The following is a 26,113-nucleotide window of genomic DNA, read 5'->3' as shown; positions in this document are numbered from 1 at the left end:
CCTTGAGAAATTTGAAATTGTTTGTTCATCATGGTCAATGTTTGTTGACTATGTCAACCAAACATGGTTGATTCCCCCACAAAGAAATATTTGTTAAAACCTGAACGAATAAGGTGATACACTTAGAAAACACAACAACTAACAAGTATGCAAATTGGGGTTGTTAGACGATGAGGATTTGGGTGGTGGTTTAGATTAGAGGAAATAGAAGCGCATGGCAGAGATAGACGCGACTGGGATAGTCGTAATTGGAGCAGATGGAGGAGCAGCGCTGGCGATGAGGCTCCTCCGGTGAAAGGAAGTTTTTTTTCTACTACTTTCACCTCCATCCAATGCTATGCAGTCAAGTACAATACTACTACATACACAATTGCTCACGATGATCCAAGTTGATTCTCAGTTGAGGTGATGGATTTGAAAGCAGGATATAGGAGAACTAAACAACCTCCTGTTATTCGACGACACATTCGACCTTGCTTTCTCTTTCTCAATGTTTGTTTTATTATTGTTTATTTCAATTGATTCTAGCGACTTTTAACCGTAAGAAAATTTAAATTTGTTTTTAAAACAAATTTTGGTGATTTTTGAGTCCTCACGTATCGTGTTATCAAATATTTAACAAGCACGTAATAACTTAACTAACACATGGATCTAAAATAAAACTTTTTAAATATCAGGAAGTAGATGCGAAGAAAAAAATTACCACAGATCAAACACAAAATTAAGTATATATCACGAATAAAAAACATATTTAAGTCTATATATATATATATATAATTCTCTATAAAAAAAATTATGCATTAGACTTGTTTAGTTTCTATTGGTATTAGTAGACCAAAAGAATATATGTAGACTTGGAAGATTAGCATTTACAAAAATATTGAGAAGTTGATTATGATTTATGGTGATGAGGTAAAATCTCCTATCCATTTTTTATAACATAATTATAAACTAATTAATTTCAATATATTATTTTTTAACAAGTCTTAAAGAATACTGTCTTCACATGGTGTCCAAATTTAATTAGATTTTTTGTTAAGCGATTAAAATATTAACTTAAGAATATGTTTTTTTATTAAGAAGAATCCATATATTGAATGATTATCTTTGTAATGTTGTTTATTTATAACTAGAGTTTGAATAATCAATATTATGTTTGTTTATTTTTAATATTATGTGTAGATATTTTTAATTTACTTGTAATAATTATTTTAATTAATTTTTTTATTTATATATTAATTTTATACATTAGTAAAGTGAGGATCGTAAGTGCTGTATGAGCATATTAACACTCGGCGGGTGCAGGAATGCAGATTAAAGTTGCTGGGGCTAGGTACAGGGTTTTTTTTTTAACACAGATATGACGACAGGTACTATAAGATCCTAACCAGGCTATACTTATTTTCATCCCACACAGAAAGCAAGCTAAATATCGGTTAACAAACCGGTCTCTTAATTTTGCATTCTCCTATGCAGTTTGTCAAATTGAAATAATTTTCATTGATGTTCCAAATAAACAAAATTGTTCCTAGTTACAACATACAACTAGGATACCAAAATTGTGCTCAAATTGTTACTGCAATCAACGAAATGTAGAGCATATAATATAATTAAGCCCTGTGTAGACAAGTTATTCCTTGTTGCGAGAAGAGCGCCCTTTCCTTTGACCTCCAAGAATACGAGAAATTTGCAAACCTCGACTGAATGCTTGGTTGAACAACATACGGGTCTGAAATTCCGAAACAAAAGGAAACCAAGCCAAGAAGGCAACAGGAGTAAACAAAAGCAAACCCATGACAATCTCATAACCACGAGCTAGAGTTTTTACGGATCCCCAAAATCCAGCTCGGCGTACTAGAGGCTTTAATGCTTGTGCAATCTGCAAAATAAAAACAGTGACAAGGAAAACTAAAAACAAGTAAACTGAGGGAAATAAGGGTAAAACAATTGTCCAATTAATGGGAATCCCAAGCCATACCATACTAGGATTCATTGCAGACAAGTGCTTCGATAAATTGATGTGTATAATTTTTACATGTCAATGAGTCCAATCTTTACATTTTCATAATCAGACATCGTTTCATGGATGAGAATATAGCAAATAAGTCCAGAGCAATAAATTATTCAGTGCAGAGTAAAAAGAAAGAGCATTCACCTGTAGCATTCCCCAACCAGTTGGCATGAAGGCAAGAATGCAAACAACAATGTCCTGAATTGTCATATGAGGTAGGGCAATCATGGTGACTAGAATTGAGATAAATGTTAAGAATATCAACCCCTTTATTAGCCGGAAGACAAGTTGAAAATCTGCACTGAACTTTCGCCTCCCGACAGACACCGTCTGAGACAAAATGGAAAAAAAAAATCAGAAAGAAAGCAGAAATTTACTCCAAGAACAAGCCTTTTTGACATATATAGGATTCTAACATGAATTTCACCGGTCTTGAATATCCTCCAAGAGAAAGCACTTGCTCTTGGGGGATACAAAATATCTTCACCGGTCATCATTATGTTATATGGCTAATTGTAATGATACAAAATAACAAGAAACATAAATTTCATACTTTACAATAAAAAATTTAAGCAAACAATCCATAAAACATCTAACAAAAAAATTAACTTTGAAAGGCCAATTCGACCTGTCTCTTAACTTCCTGGGTTAGTGGGCTGTATACGTTGAAAAGTTGAGTTATACGTCTGATCCTTTATATATAGAAATAAATGAAAACATTTTTTTCATTCTAATCATAACAAATGTGATATTATTTTTAAATTATTAATTGTTAATTTTCTTTTATATTCTTAAGTTATTATGAAATCTATAAATAAAATATTTCCTCATTTGTCATAAAAGTAAATATTTTTATTCAACTATTAACAATGAGTCATATATATATATATATATATTTAATAATAATTAAAAAATCTGTTCATACATGTTACTACTAATTATATACTATTTTTTAATAATATAAGTCATCATTAATCATATTCTAATCCAAAGACATATATATTAATTAATGGATCCGTTAAGAGTGTCTTTTTATCAAATATTTTTATGTATACAAATTATATTCTGTGTATTGTTACAAGTCTTTTATTTATCCATCCACATATCTAATTATTAACATTAATTATTATTAATAATATAATATAAAAAATATTTATATATAATATATAATTAAAATAAAATTTGATGAGTTTTAGTTATTATCATATCACGAGTTATTCCTCTATTTCCATGTATTTGATTTTCCTTCCGTTATATTTGAACTTAGAGTTGATTTAGTTCAAATTTCTTTTCCGGATGTTTCTAGTCTCAATAATGGATAAATTTTTTTAAACTAAAAAAAACTTTAAAATAAGTTTTTTTTTAAACAAATAAATTTTGTTTCTTTAAAAAATTATTTATTTTAAGTAAAAATAATATAGACAAACACATGAAAAAATGAGTACTTGTTATAATATGTAAATTTTTTAATAGCAATCTTTTGAAACAAATCAAGACGTGTTTTTTTATTATTTAAAATAAAAATTAAATTTAATATTATGTATAAAACTAATAAATAATTAATTAAGTAATTGTACGATTAATATGTTGAAGTTAAAGTTGAATCATTTAAGTATTATCTTAAAATTATTGAGATAAATAATTATTAGTCAGATTTTACTTTATATATGAATGAACTTTATATTAATTAAGACTCTTTAAATAACATTTTTTATTATAAATTAAATATTTAAATAAAAAATTCCAATCCATTTAATAATTTCCTAGATATGTCCCTGGTTACATGTCTTATTCTAATCTCATGAACTGCACATTTCATATATTTTTTATTTTCCAAATATATTTATAATTTCCATTTTTAATTTAATTTAATAACTATTTCAGAAAAATATGTCTTAACTATTTCAAATCACTAACCGTTTATGTTCATCCTATTTTATTATTCGTCGATCTCTTTTAATCTATAAAGTTTATCCTTCTTTTCAAATTGAATTTCAATAGTTATTTTTTCTAAATAAAAAAGTCAATAGTCCTCTGTGTATATAGATAGAACATTAATAACATCTCTCGAGAAAAAGAAATGTGAGCGACACTTTATATATGACTTTATTTAAAAAAAATTCTTTTTGATGGATAAAAATTTAATGTAATCTACCAAAAATTTAATTTTTAATAAATTATAACAAATCATAATAAGAATCTTTGAGGGAGAATATGAAAAAAGTGTGCTAGCATTTTTCAAACAAATAAAACATTAATAACATTCACATTTGATCAATTCAATAAAATAATGAAATTATAACACTAAGCGTATAAATAAAATTGATATTAGATTATTTTAATTTAATTAGTTTCTAGGATTTATTGTCCATAATAATCTCACACGATTCAAATATAATTGTCTTAAAGGAAAAATATATGTGCTCTAAAACAAACATAATAAGAAAAATATATTTAATAAGAAAATTATATTTTATGAATGGAGTAGGAAAAAATTATTTATTCAATCTTATCTTAATCATTAAATGGCTGCTAAAAGTTAGATTTTTTATATAAAGTATTTAATTTAATCTTCTTATTTTTTGAAATTAATTTAATATTTCAAATTTTTGTGACATTAAATAATTTATATAAAAATCATAAAATAAAATATTTTTAAGATTTGAAAGACTTATTCAGAAAAAGAATATAATTAATTTTAGGTAAACATTTAAAATCAAATAAGTAATTTATTATAATAATTGAAATATTACTAAAGTAATAAAAAATATAATATAATTAGTAACTTTACATAATTAATATCACAAAAAATAATACTACATACGTAAGGTTCAAAATATTGTTAAATAATATCCTAAAAAAATATTGTTAAATAAAATAAAATGCTCATGAAGACATCAATTGGCAAGGTTCAAAATTCCCCTGAGCAGTCGTACCTTGAAACGGGAAATCACAAGAATCGACTTTTTCGGAGACGAGTGCCACGTGTTCATCACGAATGTGCAATCCAAACCGTCCATTCACCAAATCACCATCTAGCCGTCTAATTTATTCCTGACCCACTATATAACCCCTTTTGATTGGGACGAGCACCTCACAGAAGCATAATCTTCAGCGATAATAACCAGAATTTTCGAGAAAAAAAAAAAAAGAAAATCAAGAACTTGGGGGTTTTCTCTCAGATTCGTGAAAATCTCGAAAGAGGAATACGATTTCAGCCGTAGTTCGATTCCCTTAAGATCAAACCCTAAATCTAATATTCTCCCTTCCGAATATATTTCAGAGAAAAAAAAAAGGAATTTAGGGTTTCGGTCTCTCTTTACCGGTGCCGGTTTTCGCGATCGGCGATACTACCTTATTCTTGACCGTTCGTTAGAAATCGTAACGATTTATAGCCCGAACCGTTAGGCCTAGGGTTTCGTTAAGATGAACGACCAATCGCAGATGATTATGAATTTGAACCAGATGAACCAACCTCAGGTTATGAATCAGGTGAAGCCTCAGATGCTCTCGCACAATCAGCAAGCGCAGCAGCCTCAAATGAAGACATCGCAGATTATGATGAACCATTCTCAGCCTCAGCCTCCGATGATGAATCGTGGATACAACAAGGTTTGGTCTCAGCATCCTCCTCTGGACCCTAACATGAAGTTTCAGAACCCTATGAAACCGAACTACTGGAGTAACTGGAAGGGGAAGAAGGTAACTGACAAACGCAAGGACCCTAGAAGAATGGAAAAACCCATTCCAAGTGGAATCGCTACTCTTAGTATTTCCAACAGCGGTGTCGTCGGTTACCAGCCCCCAACGCTGCACGAGTTGCAATCGCAAAATCGCTTAAAAGCGCGTAAGTTCTATCCTAAGAAGAAGTTTAATAATAGATTCGCTCCTTATGCCCCTAGGAATACGACGTCGTTTATTATTCGTGCCAAGAAGTCCGGTGGCATAGCATCGCTTGTGTCGCCTTGTCCTGTGACCCCCGCAGTGCTGCCTACGCCTATATTGTCGCCGTCAAGGGAGGTGTTAGGGGATATGGCTAAGGAGGAGTGGGGTGTTGATGGATATGGATCGATGAAGGGTTTGATTAGGCTTCGATCGCCGGGTAATGAAGCTGATGTTCATGATTATGAGGATGAAGAGGACGGTGGGTCCAGTGAGAGTGATGTAGAGGAACATGTGGAGGTGGAGAGGAGGCTGGATCATGATTTGAGTCGGTTCGAGATGATATACCCGAATTATGGAGGTGAGTATAATAATGTGTTAGAGAATAGGGTTGATGATCAGGATTCCCATATAGCTCAATTGGAGGAAGAGAATTTGACTTTGAAGGAGCGCCTTTTCCTGATGGAGAGAGAGTTGGGCGATCTGCGAAGGAGGTTGCTGTTTCTTGAGAGGCAGAATCAAGCTGTGGAGGATGTGAACGAGGAAGTTGTGGAGAATGGATCTGATAATGAGAGTGAGGGTGGATCGGATGTTCCAGTTCTGGGAATTGAGAACAATGTTGAGATGGCTGACTCGCTGCCGGAAAGTGGGAGAGTTGGAAATGTTGAGGCTGGTGCTAAGTTGGATAATGATGGCGTATTGGAGGCTGAAGGTGTAGATGATATTTTTATGGAAGGGTCTGTTCCAAATGAGGCTATTGCGAAGAAGGATGAGATCAGAGGTCATGAAATGGGGGATGATTGTGTGTTTGATGAAGTGAAGGAGAAGGATGAGCAGCAGGATGAAGTAGTGACACAACAGTGTTTGACAGATAATTTTTTTGCAAAAGATAATGATGTTATGGATAACAAAGAGAGTGATGATTTTGAAATGCTGAACAGAAATGAAGAATCAACAAGTCAAGGAGCAACAGATGAAAACACAAATGACGTGGTCTTAAATGAGAAGGATGGAAGCAAGAATCAAGTAGTTGGGACAAGCTTAGAGACCACTTCCGGAGATGATAATTTGTCTGTCCCATGTTAGCAACTTAAGTTGTTCATCTGAATAGACTTTTGAGGGGAAGGCTAGAGTAAAATTAATTCTACAACTTTTTAATACATAAATGTTGGTAATTTGTAGATCGTATGTTAGTGGTTTACTTTTATTTTGTGGCTATATATTTTTTTAATTTGTATGTTTTGGTAATATGAAAGATTGGGGAGGACTAGTGGTTTTGTTCTTCGTTGTCATATCTCATGTACATTAATGAGGGCCATAATGGCTAGGACCTTATTTTCCTTCGTTTTCTTTTTCCTTTCTGGGGTAGAGTTTGGTTGGGTAGGTCTTTCAAAAAATAGTAAGAGAGATCCTTAGGTTTGCAGGTTCATTTGTGTACAAGGGATTTAAGTGTATGCCAAAGTGTTATCCTAATTAGCATGTAAAGAACCTGTGAATTTGTGAGGAGAACTAATGACACTATGTACTGAAGCTACTTTTAGTTAATTTCATGCATCAATTGATTTTGTATATTTTATTGGTTGTTTCTGTTGATTATTTATCCTCCCTTCTCTTAATGAGTGTCTTTTTTTAATTAAAAAATTATTTGTGATGCTCACTGTTTACCATAATGAACTTCATCAGACAATGCTGAATAGAATCAATCCTTTTTAACGAGGAAAGCTTTTCATAAAGGACCAATTATAGTTTTTTCTTCCAATATACTACTACTATCATTCACTTACATGTAATGCTAGGTTCTTGAAATATTCTTATTTACAAGTTGTGTAAGTCACATTTAGCTTGATTGATTTTTGGATAGATTCTGATTATGCATGAGTTTCTCTTTCACATGTAAGTGAATGATTGCTTTAACATAATGTTTGGTGGCTTTGGACTCCAAGTTTGATAGAAAGCAGTATTTCTGCCAGATTTAACTACGATGGGATATCTGGTTTCACAAATGTGCCAATTGCTACTGTGTTGGATATTCCCGAGGAATTAGATGGATGATGCAGGGGTTCGATATTATTGTGAGGGTTGGCTCAGAAAAGGATGCAGGGATGCTATTTTAGAAAGAGAAAATGGAAGTGTTTTTGCTGGTATTTTCTCTAATATTTCTGGTTTTCCTATTCTCCTTGAACTTCAAATGCTTAATTAAATACATTTTACAGTTGTAAATTTGAAAGCCATCTATTGTTTTGTTTTTAATAAAAAAATATTGACCTTTGAATTTAATTCATGGGCATCCGTTACTTATGATCATTTTTCTCATGTCTGTTACATTCTTCACTGTTTATCTGTTTTTACTTTTTATCTATTCTGGTGCATATATATTTTAATTCTAACCATTGTTTTTTGTGTTTACAGATACTATTTGCTGCTAGGCTATACAAGTCAAAAGGTGTAAAATATGCCTGTGACAAACAGTTTCGTAAATCTTGTAGTTACGTGGTATTAAGAGTTTGTAGTGCATCTCAAAAAGACAGGGCAATATAAAGTTAGGAATTGGCGTGGAATACGTAATAGCTGCTGCTTCATCTTGTCCGCAGACACTATTCATGCCTGCAGGCTCTGCACAACTGCACTTGGTGTCTTAGCAAAACCAAAAGAATTGTTTGCTGAGATCATTGGTCTTTTCTTAATTTTGTGCCTCAACGAGTTCAATGTGACTTGGTATTATTCAGTCATGTGTCCAGGAATTGCTTGTATGGTGAAGGAGCCGATTTCGTGATTTCAGTCTTTTCTTTGTCTTATTAGCTACTCTTTCAGCATGTTACGTAGCAAGTATCACTTAAATTGAATGCTTGACCTGTGACTTTCATGCTGTTGATCATGTTAATGGTGTTTTTCTTTTCTTTCTTCTCTTGGCCCGGTTCGAAAGTAGTGTTTCTTTTAACGTTCCTTTATCCCCGTTGCATTCTGTCTCAAGTTGTGGTTAAAGTGTTGGCCCGTTTTGTGGTGATTATTTAATTAAAAAAAAATAATGATTTATAAAATTTACAGATAAAATATTCGGTGTCGGCAAAAATATTAGTTTTATTCAATTTCGTTCGTGAATAATAAATGAAAATATAATACCTGCGAGGAAATAATTCTTTTAACTTAAAAGAATCTGAAAAATAATGACTTTTTTAAATAATTCATTTTAACCATTAATATATGATGCCTTGAAAATTCATAAAAAAAAAAAAAACAAGCGTGTGATTATGTTAATTGAATAAATTAATCCTTGAAATTATTTCTTACACTAGAATATCTTTACAGATATTGTGCAATAAATGAATGGGTTTCTAACAACAAACATGGAGTACAGTAATCTGGTTGTGTGGATATTGAAACTTGAGGGTGGCGCAGAAAAGCGATATTCTACCTATATATTGTTTCCGGGCATGCCACGTATTCAATTTGATCTTGGCGCCACATAACAGAATTTAGCTTGAGCTTGCATACAACAAGTAGAATGGCTCTGAAACTTGTAAATCTAGGGTTTCACTCATCGATCCCGTGTTCTCCGAGGCCCTTGAAAGATCGGTTCGTGGTTCGGTGCTCTAAAGTGGAACAAATATCGTTTACTGAATCTGAAAACTCACTCATCGAAGCCCTTCTTGGCATTCAAGGACGCGGACGTTCTTCTTCTCCTCAGCAGCTCAACGTCTCTATCTCTCTCAGACACGTTTCTTCAATTCCTTTTTGAATTCAGCATTCATTTTGTTTTTTATTCGTCTTTCAGGCTGTTGAGCGTGCTGTTCAAGTCCTGGAACGTTTAGGGGGTGTACCTGATCCGGTTCGTCTTCAATTTCATCGCATTCTCATTGTTTTACTTCCAAGTTTCTTTTCCAATATGGTTTTTAAACCTTCCTTCCTTCCCCTTAAATTACTAGTAGACAATGTGTTTCATTAAACAAAAATACTAAACTGAGTGACGTGGTTTCGGATTTTTTTTATATTTTAATTTCATTAGTTTTAGAGACTAAAGTCACAATGAATCACAACTAAAATAAATTAGCTAGTTATTCTTGCACATATTTTTTTCCAGTAGTTGGAAGTTTGGAACCGAGCATACTACTAGGCAAGACAAATTTCCGTTGGTCCATGAAATTTAATTCTGCAGACAAACTCAAATTTGATCGAGGGTCGCTGGCAGCTAATTTTCACCACAAGACCTGGAACTGCATCGCCCATTCAGTTTCTGTCTTGCCTTTTTTTTTTTTCTGAATGTCCAATGAAACATATTTTCCAATTTTATTTATTTTTACTTATATTTTTATTATTGTCTAGATTATACCACGTGTCTTTGAAAAAAAAATACACATGATCGGATAATTGCTTCAGAAAGGTTATTGAAATTTAGTTATTATCGAATCATCATAAAGTCGACTACCATGTCAGCAAATTGTTCGCCCACTCTGCCTTTTCCAATAGTACTTGACTGTAGATTGTATGATTTGGATCCGATTAAAAAATAGAAGTTTGAAACTACTATTAGTATTATTATGATGATGGTGATAACAATTTGAGTATTTTACAGCTGTTCAAAGTTTAAAGGTCATTATAATTATTATTATTATTATTATTTTGACATATATTATTATTATTATGAAACACAAACCTTATGAAAAGCTTCTTCATCTTGGAACACATGGATTCATCTTCAATTCTTGGAACGACTATTTCATTCAGTATCATGAAAACCATAAGGTGAATAACACAGGAGGAAGCAACAGTCTTAATCAATACTGATATCAACTCCCTAAGGGAAAGCAAAACATATTATCCTTTACTACATGTAATACTGTCTGTACATTTAGGCATATTGAACTGAAATTTTCTTAGACTTGATAATAGCCTACCAGAACAAGTGTCATGGCCTGTTCAAGACAGACTCTGTAAATTGCTTGATGATGTGTCTCAATGTGGCATTTCATATTGCTCTTTCGGAGAACCTTTGTCGGGGTTGTTTTTTTAGTGTATTTCAAGAGATTTATCTTCGAACAAATGATCCACGCGTATGCAATATTGTGTCATTTTCTGATGCTATTGGTGAGCTCAAAGTGGAGGTAATACTAAATAACTTCTGTTGAAGATATGATAAATTTAATATACATTTGTGTAAAATTCAACTTTATTACTCTTTTTTTTAATACTTGGTAACACTATGACACTCACTGTAGCCATTTAGCTTAAGAAGCTTTGCCAATAGTCCATATTAGTAAATGAATTGTGCTAGCACTTCATCTTTTTTTTTTTTTTTATCAGTTCGTAACACTTCATCTCATACTATTTAGCACTTCTCTACTTTAAATTCTTTAGCATTTACTAATCAGTACTCACTTTGTAAGGATTATTTCTTTTGTAAGGGTTGTCCCCCACTTATATACTATATCTTGGTCTTATCTCTAGCCAATGTAGGACTGGAGTTTTTTCCAATAGTTTTTATACATCTAGCATGATGGTTGAAGTCCCATTTATGTTTGCACTTATTCATACAGAGAATTTGATATCATATCTCTGTACATATATTTTGTCATCTCTGTTCTTCCATCTATCGAAAATTTGGTTTGTTCGATCTATCTACCCTACTCCATATAGTTGGATAAAGGTTTAGTTATTGTAGTTCTTGTTTTTATGTCTTTCAATTTACACAGGCAGCAGCATCAATTGAAGATGGAAAAAGAATCCTTTTTAGGTTTGACAGAGCTGCTTTTTCTTTTAAATTTCTTCCATTTAAAGTTCCGTATCCAGTTCCATTTAGGCTACTGGGAGATGAAGCAAAGGGTTGGTTAGACACCACATATTTGTCGAGTTCAGGAAACCTTCATATCTCAAAAGGAAATAAGGTGATTAGGCATTTTCAGTAAAAACATCATTCTAGTAGTCTTTTGTTCCATTCCCTGAGTAAAATTCTTAATTGTCAATAACATAAAGTATTTCTATATATGCTTTATATTTCTAAGAATTATTAGCAACATATCTATAGTGCAGGGAACCACATTTGTGTTACAGAAGCAAACTGAACCTAGGCAAAGGTTATTGACAGCTATTTCCTCAGGGAAGGGTATTAAAGAGGTCAGAGTGCTGATTTATTATTTTTTAAAACATAACTGGAACGTTTCAATTGTCAATGTTTTTCACACTCTTAATTCCAACAGGCAATAGATGAACTTATTTCCTTAAAGCAGAATATTGGCCAAGAACCAGAACTAGAAGACGGTGAGTGGCAGATGATGTGGAATTCACAGGTCAGATAGGAACGCCAATAATTAATCACTTACTAATTTGATGTTTTTTTTTTGGACAATGATGATTGAAGCTTATTAAAATGGGTACATTTTTTGTTGCAAAGTTTGCCTATTCTTATTTAAGCAACTTATTATCTACAGACTGTGACGGATAGTTGGATAGAGAATGCTGTCAATGGGCTGATGGGCAAGCAGGTATCAGGTTCATCTTTTGCATTTATGTTGTGTTTGGTTTAGAGGATGGATATAGAAGAAAAATATTTGAATTAAAGTAGAGTGAAGGGTGTAGGACCCACATAAAACCAACATTATTTCTCTCCTATTTCTCTCACCCTCCCCTCAAACAAACACAGCTTTACTTAGATTTCCACATATGCTGCCTCAAATCTTCAGTGTATATTATGATGGCTGTTGCAGATTATCAGGAAGAATGGAGGAATAAAGTTTCTGGTTGATATCTTGCTTGGGCTTAAGTTCTCCATGAGTGGAAATTTTGTGTAAGTTTCCACTGTTTCATGTTTACGAATGATGTTCATGAGAGGGTCATCAAAACAAAGGAAGTAGGAAGGCATTTAGTGGCAATGACAGAACCAGCCTCTCTGCCTTTGGTGGCGACTATAGACAAATAGTGGAGAACCTTTGGATAGTTAAGGGGCTAGATCTAGAATATGTGAACGAAGAGGAAGGTGGGTCTTCGGCCTTGGACAAGGATAAGCTTAAAGCCATAGGGCACATACCCGCCACCTCCAGAGAGTACATGTGCTAAGGCTTCGAGGTAAAGGTATTTTAAGGGAATCTAAGGAATTGAGAGAATAGAAGTACTAGTTAGAACCCGGGTAAGCATGCTAGGCAATGCTTAATGTATGCTTGGAATTCTTTGCCAAAGCTAACTTTATAACAGGGTATTTATAGGTAGGAGAATTTCTGCGAGGACATTAATGGGAATATGTAGAATGACTAAATTTTAGTTTTACAGTGAGACTATGAGAGCTTATTTAGGTTGTCACGATGGGTTGCCTGTACTAAGCGGCTGAGACAAAGGATCTTTTATGAAATGTGTAGCTTTGATTCTTAAGGGCATGGTTGAAGTTAGGGTAGGGCTCTTGTCTTTCTTAGGATGTTATTGTGACATATATCTTGATATATGCTTAATGTATGCTTGGAATTCTTTGCCAAAGCTAACTTTATATAACAGGGTATTTATAGGTAGGAGAATTTCTGCGAGGGCATTAATGGGAATATGTAGAATGACTAAATTTTTAGTTTTACTGTGAGACTATAAGAGCTTATTTAGGGTGTCGCGATGGGTTGCCTGTACTAAGCGGCTGAGACAAAGGATCTTTTATGAAGTGTGTAGCTTTGATACTTAAGGGCATGGTTAAAGTTAGGGTAGGGGCTCTAGTCTTTCTTAGGATGTTATTGTGACTATATCTTGATATGTCAGCTATTTTATAGGTCATGAACTAATTGCTTTTCTCATAAGATTATAACGATATTTTTGCCTCTTTGCGCGGAAGGAATATTCTTTAATTGAAATGGTTGACTTATTTAAAGAGGACAAAATTTAGGTACAATTCTTTAAATATTTTTTATACTGTTCTCAAATTAAAATTGACATTAAGATCAGCACCGATTCTGAGATGAAACTCTAAATAAGACTAAAAGTATTTAAAGAACTCCAACTACGTTTTGCCCTTAAAAAGCTACAGGTAAAGTTTCATGGTTCAACCTATTGGAAAATCAGTTTATTGAAAAAGAGGGGGCCGATCATTAGGATCAGTGGTTAAGAATCTCAAAGATGTCCTGAATGATGGCCGAGGAAGAATTTCAAATCTATCCTGTGTGTTTGTCCATTTTAGATGATCAAGTTCATTAAACATTTTTGGCAATAGTTTGTGAACGAGTATTTAGGAAAGAGATTCTAGAAACTAATTTGAAGAAAGGAATAACTGAGGGGAAGATCAAATGACAATGAATGTCAATGGAAAGATCCTGCTGATGAAACAAGCACGGTCTTTGCATTGATGAAATAAAGCAATGCTGCAACTGTATGTAAAATTCCTCCAAAAATATAGGCTGTATTTTATCAAGCCGTATTTTGCTAGATAAGTAGGTATGCAACTGATATATGACAATCTGATGAGTAAACCACAGTACAGTTGCCTGGATAGGAGTGAGTTCTAGTGACAGCGAATAACTTGATGGGCACAGATTAGAAAAACAAAGTTCATCCATGTATCCATTTATCTCTATACGTGTTCCTTGAATTATCTGTTTGAAAATACGAGCCCCACCGAATGTTCTTTGATAATTTGCGACAAATTTGACAGAAAAACTGGCTCCGGAGTGTATGACGTTACAATGGATGATGCAGCCATAATTGGTGGTCCATTCGGATATCCCCTAGAACTGAAAAACAACTTCATATTGGAGCTTCTGTAAGATGACTTCATATTCTCTCTTAATCCATCCAATATATGCAGATCACGTTTATTTGGTTCAATTTTTGGGATATGGAGAGAGCAAAATCCCTTCTCATCTAATTTTTGCTCCCTCCAATATTGTGAGGATTTGGAGCGAAGGAGAAAGAAATTTAAAATATTTCTATTGTTCTACGTATGTTTTAAAATTTAAAATTATAAGATACAAAAATAAATTTATTTTAAAACCTTTTTTCTTTCTCTGAACCAAACAAGAAAATAACTACCTTACTTCCCCTCTTCTTAACCAGACATAATGTTTAGTTAAAATCCCCCTCAATTAAAATTCCTTAAAAATGGTTTTTGAAAATTGATTAAAAACTAGATCAAATTAAAATATTTTGCATATCTCTTATGTCCCTCACTAGTTGAATTTTCCTTGCAGATACAGTGACGAGAAGCTCAGAGTTAGCCGGGGAATCAATAATGTTATTTTCGTACATGTTCGTACAGATGCATTGAGGTGACCTAATATATATGTGATTGTTTAGAAAGAATAGAAGAAATCGTTGCGGGTGAAAATTTGTGATCAATTGTGTACATGGATGTACTACTTGTTCAGCTTCCAGTTCAAGTTGGTTTATTCAATCTTCCATAGTCTTTCAATCTGAGAGAACTGTTCATAAAAAATGATGTTTCAAAGAATTATATTCTGCATTTCGAGGAATTATATTACAAAAACTATACTAAACTTTTTACCTATTATAATTATAATTTATGATTGATTATTAATTTAAAAAATTTACATTACCAATGCATATAAATTAGTATTTTCCACCACCCCGGTTTCTTTTGGTACTCCATCCAAACATACTTAGAATGTTTCCGTCGCCATCATAAAGTTTATTCTAAAACCATGGAATAAACGAGAGAGATGTATTACAATTGACCTCGACCGTTCACTTACTTTCCAATTACTATTATTCTATTACATCATAAAGAACAAACAATTAATGAATATGAAATTATATGTTCACCCTAAACAAAACTTACAGACAAGGAAGAAGGAACCAACTTTTTCCTCGTCAAATTGTCTTGAGAAGCATATAAAGAAAATCTAGGCACTGACTTCTTTTCTACTCTCCTCCTGTACTTTAAGGCCATTGACGTCTTGTTCACTGATCGTATTTTGTTCCTCAACGCTGGGCTTTCCCTCAGCTGGCTCTTCATTAGTGGGTTTCCCCTATTGCAGACAACAAATTCAGGTTATCAACTACAAATAAGTAATCATGATTGATAAAACATTGAACCTTCCGGAATGGCTGATAAAGCTAACCTTGTTTCGATCACGCCATCCAAGTCCAAATGGACGAGAAAGCAAACTTATCCTCCTAGCAGGGATATCAGGCTCTTGATTGTTTCTCGATACTGGAGAATCTAACTGTGAAGATCTGTAAATCAAGAAGACATTAAGTCAAGCAGTTAATTTTCATTTCCTTTCCACTAAAGTTTGGGCCGTTGGGGGAGGTTCACAACTATTACAGTGGTGCTTCAAGGATCACCACCAGAAACTGAATGTTGATGGTATGTATGTCAAAATCACAACAGATGTTCGTTGCAAGACTTGGAAAATAAAAATATTAAATCGAAAACCCTACCGGAAAAAAATTTGTAGGTGCACACATGCTGTAAAGACTACAGGGATATTTCAAAAACTTAAATATACCGTGGAGATTGTAGAACTTTAACTTGGCCACATTGGTACTGCAATGTAGCCTCCAGCATAGATTCTGCCATAACTGCTCTCTTCTCCATTTCAGCAAGTGCAGCAGTTGCTTCTTCATACTTTTCCTGTCAATATAATATGTATGATTGTAAGATGTTGCAGTACAAAAATTCATCATTGTGCTAGTCGAAATATAATATAGCAGTATAAAAAGGCATTGACATGGACTTGACATATGGATAAACAATTAAGCAGAGATTTGTTTTTTTGGATAGGCATAGAGATTTATAAATAATTAAATATTAGTGCAATTCAAAATAGGCACAAGACGAGCCAACTTTCCTGAAATCAAATAATGCTAATTAGACTGTTGAGCATAGTGCAATCACCACAATCCCCCCCACCCATAAAATAACTGAGAAACAAACATAATCTATTATTATCCAGGGCTAAATTCCAGATGGCGCTCAAGTATAGCCTACAACAGAATAATGAATAATAATGTCTTAGATGCTACAAAATACTATCAGCCCCTATAATACAACGATGCCCAAATCAGGATCGGCTTTCTGAAAAACAATGATTTTTTTTAATATGATTATCTTGTATTTGTGACTGATATTAACGAAATACAAGAGCAATACAAGATGAGAAAAAAGGGAAAAGGCAACCTGAAGGACTTGCGCAGCATATCTTTGTGCGGCTGCATCTTGCTCAGCAAACCTACGAGCATCCTCAGTCACCTTTTGCTCTTGCTCCACCCGCATCAAGACCTATCAGCAACAAAAACTCATGTCACATACGAGAAAGCATATTTTATCCCAAGAATGAATACAAACAGACAAAAATGAGACCTGAAGCATAGCAGTTTCTTGTTCTTGTTTATCAGCAAGTGCCTGTTGAAGCTGAGCAACCTCTTCATCTAGTTGCTCTACCTGAAGATGATAAGTGTTATGTGCTTTAACTACTCAAATAACAAATTAGAACCTAGTCTACAGGATATCTAATCTATAGTTAGAAGAGGCTTTAGATTTGCAATTTGAATCACGTGATCCCATATGTGTATATCACAAAGAAATGATTTGTAGATGATTTTGAATTGTGTGATATATGGATGAATCTGCAATTCTATATCAACAATATGAATCACACCATTTGGAAGATTGTAGAGAAGACATGATGATGATGGCACTCTATATGCTGCAAATATATGATGCACATCGGAAGCTGTAAATTTAAAAACCGCCTGAGCCAGGTGGATGAATTTTCAATTTTCACCAGTTTAGTACCGAGTTAACTGGTTCTCACAGGGTTAAATACATAAATGATCCTAAAACTTAACTGGACTGGCCATACTAGTTTCCTGTGGTTTGACCGGCCGAGCTGGGCTGGTTTTATTAACACTGTCTATTCTCATCTAATTAACTAGGTTCACATAAATACTACTTCAATGGTATAAACATCATAGAACTTCCTGTCTGTGTATCATGGACCTGAATCTGTATCCTGGAATTTTCAAGTAGTACTTTGAAAGCAGTGGGTATCCCAGAAAAGGAATTTGACAAAAAAAAAAGGATGTAGAAGTATTATACAAGCATCAGTATCCCATACAAATGTGTGATAAGAACATTCGGAGAAGTGGAGGACCATGTGCACTCATGACTTACCTTAGCACTCAGTTGCCGCCTATTATCTTGCCTGACCATTTCCATTAATGCTGTTTCCAGCTCCTCCGCTCTGATAAAAAGAAGAAATTGAAAGGAGTAAATGATTGCAAAAAAGTGAATCTCTCAACTTTCAGGGAAAACTTCTCTCTCTCCATATACATACATACATTATACAATGTCATGTAACTTAAGTTTAAAAAAGAAAAAAAAAAAAACAAAGGGAGAATAGGTATCAAGGACCAATGGACGGCCATACATATAAAGGAGAATCCGTTAACCATATTAATCCTTTCGTTAAGTATTGATCATTAACCGCTTTCTAAGTGGGTTAATCACCCAAGTGGTTAATGGGCCAGATCATCCACTAAATTTTCCAATAAAAAACCCAAAAAAGAAACAAGATCTTAATAGCCCTGCCCATGCCCCAACTCTTCACATATTAAAGCAACAAGGGAAAAATGTGTTTTAGCCTTTTAGGTCTCTCTATTTTCAGTCAGATCTTAGTCCTTGTATTTTAAAATCAATGAATTTGGCCCTCACATCTATGGAAATCCGTAGAATTGGTCCCTTGCCCATAATACCATGTTGACGTGGCTTACGAGTGACACGTGGAACCATGGACTAATTACACCATATTTCTAAAACACAGATACTAAGAGTAAGTTGACCATAAATGGAAGAACTTAAAACACATTTTACCCAAACAACAAACTATGAGCAGAGTATGAAGAAAATGATTCGTCTAAGTATTATTTCATATTTGCAGAGATAAATTATGTAGAAAGAAGAAAACAGAAAAGGAAATAATAAATAGGATATTCCCAGAATTAATTACAAATCCAAAGTTACAGAAATGAAATAAAAACAGAATAGTTGACTTTAATTCTTCAAATTAATGAGATGCTGTGATTCTCAAAAATTTAGGGATCAATTTCCGACACAAACAATAATTCGTAATACTCTGAAGTTACAAATTTAAACTTCTCTTGCTGCACAGCAAGTCAACATTTGTGTTAACACTTAACATAGACAGAAGTACTCAAGTCTATAATTATATATTATAACCAATGCTTTATGGAACTGGGCATATGGTTTAGATTTTATAGTAGGTTAGGAGGAAAAGAAAAACAGTTGTACGACTGCAAGAGAAGTCATATTTTTAAGTACCTAAGAATGGCTGATCTTTTCTCCTCTAGTAATCTACAAAGTTCAACCTTCAACCAGACAACCTGCATGGAGTTCACAACATAAGAACAATGGCATTTTGTAATTAGTTGCTCAACTGTGTTCCTCAACCGTGGTGTTCTCAAACACGAGGTTTTCATTCAATTTCCCTTTGTTTCCTCCTATTTTAACACAATCATTAGTGAGTAGCCAAAACTAATTACTCACTTTATAAAACATGGATATTGTTTACTTCAGTCTGAGTAATTTGAAGAATGTTATATATGTGAAAAGATAGCAAAAAATGCACCATCAACTATATAACAATCAGATAAAAAGTGAGATGGGTCAAAAGGAAAGACAAAATCGACCTGCTCTTGAAGATCTGGAACGGAATCTATCTCACCCTCTCCAGTCAGACTAATCAGAATTTCATCTGCATTAGTGGAACCAGATTCTGTACGAGATAAATTGCCAAGCACTTGCATATCAGCTAGCTTTGATGCTAGTCCCTGAGAATCCTTCCAAGCTTTAAGCCCTTTTGATCTTTCTTCAACGGAAGCTATTACAGCTGGCCGATGTTTATTCCTCAGCTGCTGCAAACGAGTCTCATTTATATTTTGGTAACCCATGCAAGCTGTCAGTACCAGCTGACTGCTGTCAAATGTGGAGCCAGCCAACGACTGAAGTAAAGTAACTGCATCTCCAGCATCCTTTGTTGTTACCAACGCAGGACCTACAAGACATGATGAAATTAAGTTGTGAGGATATGTATGGCATAAGTATTGCTAGATTACCTTTTCCAATAAACATTTTCAGCCAGTACCATATAGCTCCATTAAAGCAACTGCAGTTCTAAAGAGCATGACTCGGTTTCCTTCAAAAAGAAGCACATCCCACACTCGAAGAACTGAAGTCCAAATAATTACAATGGATCAGAAGGAAGCTCAAACAATAGCGTACAAATGCTCATTTCACATTGGCAACTTTGTGAAGTAAGACTAGGCTACACTACTAAATAGATAGAACATAAAACCTGACCACTTTCCCAAGGAAGCATGTTCACAAAAATGGACAGGAACCATGGTCCAGTAACCCATGCCACCTGCACTCCCAGATAATCTAGATGATTGGCTGCAAAAAAAGTGAACACAAGAAAATAACAAGTAAGAAATGTGACACTAGAAACAAATTTCAGTTGGTGGGTTCAATGACAAAAATGAATTAAAATAGTTTACAAACCCAATTTGGGAAACCTCTCCCTCACCAACTCCTCAAAAACAAGTTGATCCACCTGATAAAATGATAATATATTTGAATGATTATGTCAAAATGTAACAGTTATTCATGCACATTTAATTTAATCGATAATATAAAGTAAAGAAACCATACCTGAGATTCTATCATTTCCTCTGAATAATAGCCATCAAAATAATCATCTAAAATGCCCATTAAGGTCCTGGGGAAAACCATAGTGATTGAATATTAAATTAGTTCAAATTTGCAATGTAAAAGCTGCTGAAGATGCTGCATAAGCATAAAGCAATCAGTCAGGCATTCCTCAGGGAAACAGTGTTCATCAAACACAGCAGCAGTTATAATAATGATGCTCTATCCACAATTTACTTCGAAAAGTGCATATTTTGTGCATATACTCTAGAAATAATACTCAAGCAGTTATCTAAGGGCATACCAAAAGGCATTTTCTTCAGGCATCAAAAGTAGCAATAAGCCAGCAAAAAAATTCATGGCCTGCAATATAAATTATTTCAACAAACTAAATCAGTGGGTTATAGATTTCATGAACATACATGATATGTCCATGTGAGAGGGCATATAATAAATGACAAGCTTAAATTATTTAATTATCCATGTATAGGACGGATCACTACTATTTATGAATCATGCACATCACACATATGAAAGGTGCCCACGAGGCATAAGGGCCCTATGCACCTTCAGTCGGGCATCCAACCTCAAAACAGCTCCTGCCTGATTGAGGTTTGCCACAAAGTAGTTTTAAATTCATCTAATCAATTTACAAAGTAGTTTGCTAAGGATATCAGATACAGTATTTCTATACCACAGTGACACAGATCATCTTCAACTCATTATACTATCGAACACAAACCTGGAGAAACACATTGCTCCAAAGTCCAAAACTATCTAAACAAAGATCAATAATATATTTTGTTGAAGTAAAGTAGTGCAAGGTTAATGACTATCCAAAAGTTTCATTTTCTAGAATTCATATATATAAATATTTTACATCAGATATTAGTAAAAGGTAAATAGGAGGCAAATTTAGCTTTGTAAGATTTTTAAAATTCATGTTATCAATTGCCATTGGATTCCTTGACTCATCATTTAAAAGTGATGAAATTCAAGTCGCCAATTTTTATTTTTGGAAGAAAAAAAGACTAGTACAAATAAGGCAGCATTTTTTTTTTTTTTTTTTTTGCTCAGCAACAAATAAGTTCAGTATGATTGATGATTCGTTGCACTGTGGCATCTCATTAACTAACAAGTTCAGTATGAACCAAGTCCTTTAAGTCTAGTCAGATGTATAGATGTTTCATTTTCATATAAACACCTCATTAGATTGACTGAAAAATAATGGAAAAAACAGCTTTTATAAAAAAAAGTTGGGAAAAATAGAACATGTAACTCTTTAAAGAAGCAAGGACCTGGCAGTAACCAACTGAGGGGTTATGTCGAGCATATGCAGTAAGTAATCGTCTCAAAGCATTTCTACCATCCTCGTCCAAAGCAGGATGACCAGGAAATGTTCGAGGCAGATCCTGCACAAACAAGCAATGATAATAGACTACTAAGAAGAAACTTGTTTAAAGTGTCATACCAATAATATCACAGTATTAAGAACAATAAGGATGAAATATCAAAAGCAAATACCTTCTCAATCTGTCCTTTGACTCCTTTCCATTTTTCTGGCATATGTCCAAAATCTGCACCTGTTTTCCCATTACTGTCAGTTGACTCCATGCTTTGCTGATCAGTTTTAACTTCAGAATCACTTTCTGAGGATAGCAGATCCTGATAATACTTCTCCACCCGCCTTGCTTTTACACCAACAAAAGCTTGCCAAAGCTGAAACACAATAACAAAAAAGAGGGTAACTCACCAAACAATAAATAAATTTCACAACAAATGCAATCTCAAGTAGATAATGCATACCTCTCCCCTCAATGCCATTGGTACTCCACCACGAACCAGAACTTCCAACTCTTCTTTCCAAGGAAATGAAGCCTCTGGTTGTGCAGCATCAGCAGTAATACCATTTGCCAAGGCATTTGTGCCATCAACAACAGGCATATCCGGACTAGGATCTAACCTCTCAACATCATAGAACTCCTCCTCAGAGTCTTCCTCACATGCTGCTCCTTTTGGTGATTTAACATCATCAGAATGTGATGGTGATTTTGCAGTTTCAATAATCTGTTCATCTTTTAACAAACCTTTCTTGACTCTTTCATCTTTTACTGATCCGGTGTTCTTCTTTACACGAACACTCATCATATCCTCAATAGTTTGAAGAGATGATCTTATCTCTGTCCATAACTGGACTCTGTGAACTTTTGTCTCCTCAGACAGCAGTACCTCCTCCTTCTGACTACCATGTTCCGCTGCACTGTCAGAACCACCAGGCACCTGGTTGCTTGCTTCATGTCCATCAACACCCTTCTCCGAGCTAGCATCAGCTTCTTGCTCAGCAGCTTCATCACCTAAAACCTTCTCACCCCCCTCCCCCACAATTAATCCGTCTGTGACCAATTCAGAAGACTCAGCCTGTCTATCGAGAAATGAGTTCCACCTATCTGACCTTTCCTCCTCTTCCTCCTGAAATTAAAAGAGTGTTACACTTGGAACAACACCAACTTTACAAAATTAAGTGCTTCTAGCTTTGAGGATGAAAACAAAAACAATTTCCACCAACAAGTAGTACACTCTCGTAAGATTCTTCAATTTAGCAGGAAGTGAATTTTCCTACACAACACTCTCCTAACCCTTCCCGAAAAACTTAAAAGTGGCAAGGCCGGAATCATAAACCCAAAGCATATCAAGACGGACCTTGTAAATGTTAGCATATTCACGGTATCTTTGCAGGTGCTGAGGCCTCACAGTAAACCCATAGGCATCCCTGTTCAGTGTTCACACCAAACACTCATTAATTTCCAAAAAAATAAAAATAAAAAAATCCAATAATAAACAGATAAAAAAAAAAACAAAAACAGCAGAGACTCAAAAATAATAAACTGCACACAAACAACAAGTACGAGACGAAACAACAAATTAAAGAAAGACGCTACTCAAATTGCCCGTCGACGACACATTCCGCACAAAACGCACTTCCCAAGGCACTCGGCATTGATTGCCTCAGCGCAGATTCCCAATTATCACTATTCGCTACTTAATACTACTAAGTAACAAAAAATTAAAATGAAGAAAGAAAAACTCGCAATCAGCGTCAACTCAAACTCAAAGGGAAGAGATCGATCTTCAAAATGCACTAATTCAACGGCAAGTCGCATGGTAGTCCAAGTGAAATTCAGAGCAAAACATAAAGCGAATGAAAGAGGATAATGAAGTGTTAATTGACGGATCTAACATAAAGCGAGAGTGGAGGAGCGAGAGACGCGTGGAATGAAGTGAATAACGAACAATACCTCTTGTGTTCGAAGGTGATGAGAGGGTTTACGGTTTTGTTAGGCTTCATTTTCGGATTAGTTTGGATCGGCGAAACGAGATCTTCTTGGGCTGGAAATTGCGTAACTGAATGAGTATATTTGCAGTTAGTTTTTGCAAGCTAGTGCCAGTAAATACAGAGAGAGAGATTCACATGCACACTGAGCGTGAGGAGAGCGAAAATGGCGTGACGTTAATATTACATGTGCTGCGTGATATGCTCACACTCAAAAGCTAAAAGCTAAAAGCTAAAAGGTGGTTCCTGAATTTTCACTTTTCTTTCATCCGCGGCTGACCTGACCAACGTGCTGTTTCAGATTGGACTAATGATAATCAATTAATCAACTTGCTCTTGTAAATAACCTTAGTAATAATAATAATCCTCCACTATTTTCATTTATTTATGCTTTTTTACCCTAAAGTTTAAAATCTGGTGCGGTTCGGGTGGACCGCCTTGCCATAATTTCAACACCGACAGCAAACCATACGCCACCCTCGTATTATATTTTCAATACATATGCATACCCCAAACAGTTTTTTTAAGATACATGTATTTTTTGAGAAAAAATATTGGTTAATGGTTATAAAGTGCCAAATAGATATTTTAAGCCGTCCTTGTTTGATCTTTTTCATATAAAAAAACGCACAATTTCGCTTAAATGAATCGTTTTGAGTCCTACTCCTATATATCCTACGTGTGAAGAGATTAAATGAATTTATATAAATCTATGCAAATTTCATATAAATATATAAACAAAATGGGACAAATAATATTTAGTTATAATAATTATATTACGTTATGCAAGATAGGATTATTAATTTTTATAATAATTAATTTAAAAGTTATATTTATAGCATTTTAATTTATTAATACTATAAAGTTTTTATCGTTACAATATGAAAATGATAATTTATAGTTTTTAATTGATTACCCTATTCTCTTCTTTTTCTAAATTTTCTTTTTTTTTCTTTGCTTAAAATCGAGAGTCACCTTAAGAAAATGTTCATTCCCATTTTTTTTTTTTTGATAAATTTGACCAACAATTTGGATCAAATTATAATACATTTATGATAATTATTGTTCTTATCATATTTAACACAATCTTCTGACATTTCTCCATGAAATTCTCCACAAATAGTTAAGATATATATAATCACACTCAAATAAGTGACATAGAGATAAATAAATATAAGTATGTACTATGTAGGTAGGAATGAGGAATCATATTAGCCTACCTAGATGTGAAATTGGATTATCATATCTCAATTTTCATTTTAAGATAATATAAATAGAAAAATATATGATTTTATTATATTTTTCTCTAATAATAGATAATTTCTAGTATTATGAGTTATTTTTATCTTTTTAGTAATAGATAAAAAAAATTATTTAAATTTGTTAGATTCTTTGAATCCAAATAAAACTTATTTAGTCAACCACCGAATACAAACTTGCCTAGAGTAGGATAATTGTAGATTAGCGTAGTTAACATAAAAACCACAACTTTAACTTTTTTTATTCTAAATGTTCGATCATATTTATGATTATCTCGTTATTTAGCAAAAAGTTGATAAAATTATCTCGAAAGATGTTTTTTTTGGTGGGTTATCGATCAGTTTTCCAAACATAGATGCTCATTAAAAAGCTTTTTATTTTAAAAATTTGCATAATAAAAGTAAAGGATGACAGAGTTATATGACCTACAAAATGGTTCTCTATTTAGAATTCTATGAGTATTTGTTAGTTCTCTCAAATAGCACCTCAGAAGATTATTTCCTTTTTTAAGAATAAAATAGAATCAATGAGCGTACTATTGTATCGTACAAATATTCATTCCCTAATCCCTCGTCTCTTGAGGCTATTGAATGCCAAAAAAATCATTCTCTAATCCCTCGTCCCTTGAGGCTATTGAATGCCAAAAACTATTAACATGATCACAGTATAAGATAAAAAGTAGCCATCCGAATATAATAACACCGTTCTAAAGTACAGTATTTATTTAATCGTCTAATAATTTTTCAAAAATACCATTAGTTGACAATATTAATTCATAGACTACTAAAAACTTATAAATAAGCTGAACGTTTATAAATTAAAAATCTAGAAGTGGAAGCTAAGCTAATTGAAATAAAATCATTTTGTGAAATTAAATATCAACCTAATTGAAATAAAATTAGTATGTGCCTAAAATTTCCAAAGTCACAGACACAGTTTGTATTGAAATTTTAATATTATATAACATTATAATTCTCGTTTT

At 33.6% G+C, this 26,113-nt stretch overlaps 4 protein-coding genes across 6 annotated transcripts; 2 read left to right on the top strand and 2 right to left on the bottom strand.

Annotated features, from left to right (window-relative positions):
* Positions 1-1,396: 1,396 nt before the first annotated feature.
* Positions 1,397-2,610, bottom strand: LOC102668634 (callose synthase 3). Its single transcript, XM_006589724.4, has 3 exons — positions 2,428-2,610; positions 2,156-2,341; positions 1,397-1,879 (listed from the first exon to the last, which is right to left on the bottom strand). The coding sequence occupies exons 1-3, from the start codon at positions 2,506-2,508 to the stop codon at positions 1,631-1,633; spliced, it is 516 nt and encodes a 171-aa protein (XP_006589787.1). The 5' UTR covers positions 2,509-2,610; the 3' UTR covers positions 1,397-1,630.
* A 2,487-nt stretch (positions 2,611-5,097) lies between these two features.
* Positions 5,098-8,768, top strand: LOC100786460 (uncharacterized). The gene is made up of 2 exons (XM_003536749.5): positions 5,098-8,034; positions 8,303-8,768. Exon 1 carries the CDS (start codon positions 5,438-5,440, stop codon positions 6,977-6,979), a length of 1,542 nt encoding a protein of 513 aa, XP_003536797.2. The 5' UTR covers positions 5,098-5,437; the 3' UTR covers positions 6,980-8,034; positions 8,303-8,768.
* Positions 8,769-9,221: 453 nt separating this feature from the next.
* On the top strand, positions 9,222-15,265 carry LOC100785945 (probable plastid-lipid-associated protein 12, chloroplastic). 3 transcript variants are annotated; one of them, XM_006589722.4, is made up of 9 exons: positions 9,225-9,587; positions 9,666-9,719; positions 11,581-11,772; positions 11,918-12,001; positions 12,085-12,174; positions 12,316-12,369; positions 12,592-12,671; positions 14,505-14,612; positions 15,040-15,265. In XM_006589722.4, the coding sequence occupies exons 1-9, from the start codon at positions 9,396-9,398 to the stop codon at positions 15,119-15,121; spliced, it is 936 nt and encodes a 311-aa protein (XP_006589785.1). In that variant the 5' UTR covers positions 9,225-9,395; the 3' UTR covers positions 15,122-15,265. The 3 variants fall into 3 exon arrangements, with proteins under 3 accessions (XP_014618940.1, XP_006589785.1, XP_006589786.1); XM_014763454.3 differs by lacking the exon at positions 14,505-14,612 and having other exon boundaries at positions 9,222-9,587; XM_006589723.4 differs by lacking the exons at positions 9,225-9,587; positions 9,666-9,719 and adding an exon at positions 10,256-10,992.
* A 266-nt stretch (positions 15,266-15,531) lies between these two features.
* LOC100775232 (ecotropic viral integration site 5 ortholog) lies at positions 15,532-24,190 on the bottom strand. Its single transcript, XM_003535740.5, has 18 exons — positions 23,837-24,190; positions 23,241-23,310; positions 22,347-23,009; positions 22,065-22,259; positions 21,839-21,952; positions 20,845-20,903; positions 20,544-20,610; positions 20,394-20,445; positions 20,193-20,285; positions 19,978-20,061; positions 19,523-19,887; positions 19,155-19,216; positions 17,988-18,057; positions 17,175-17,255; positions 16,992-17,093; positions 16,321-16,445; positions 15,931-16,045; positions 15,532-15,837 (listed from the first exon to the last, which is right to left on the bottom strand). Exons 1-18 carry the CDS (start codon positions 23,884-23,886, stop codon positions 15,712-15,714), a joined length of 2,493 nt encoding a protein of 830 aa, XP_003535788.2. The 5' UTR covers positions 23,887-24,190; the 3' UTR covers positions 15,532-15,711.
* Positions 24,191-26,113: the final 1,923 nt, after the last annotated feature.

This window comes from Glycine max, chromosome 10, assembly GCF_000004515.6.
Source record: "Glycine max cultivar Williams 82 chromosome 10, Glycine_max_v4.0, whole genome shotgun sequence".
Lineage (NCBI taxonomy): Eukaryota > Viridiplantae > Streptophyta > Magnoliopsida > Fabales > Fabaceae > Glycine > Glycine max.
This window is presented reverse-complemented; position numbering and strand designations above follow the sequence as displayed.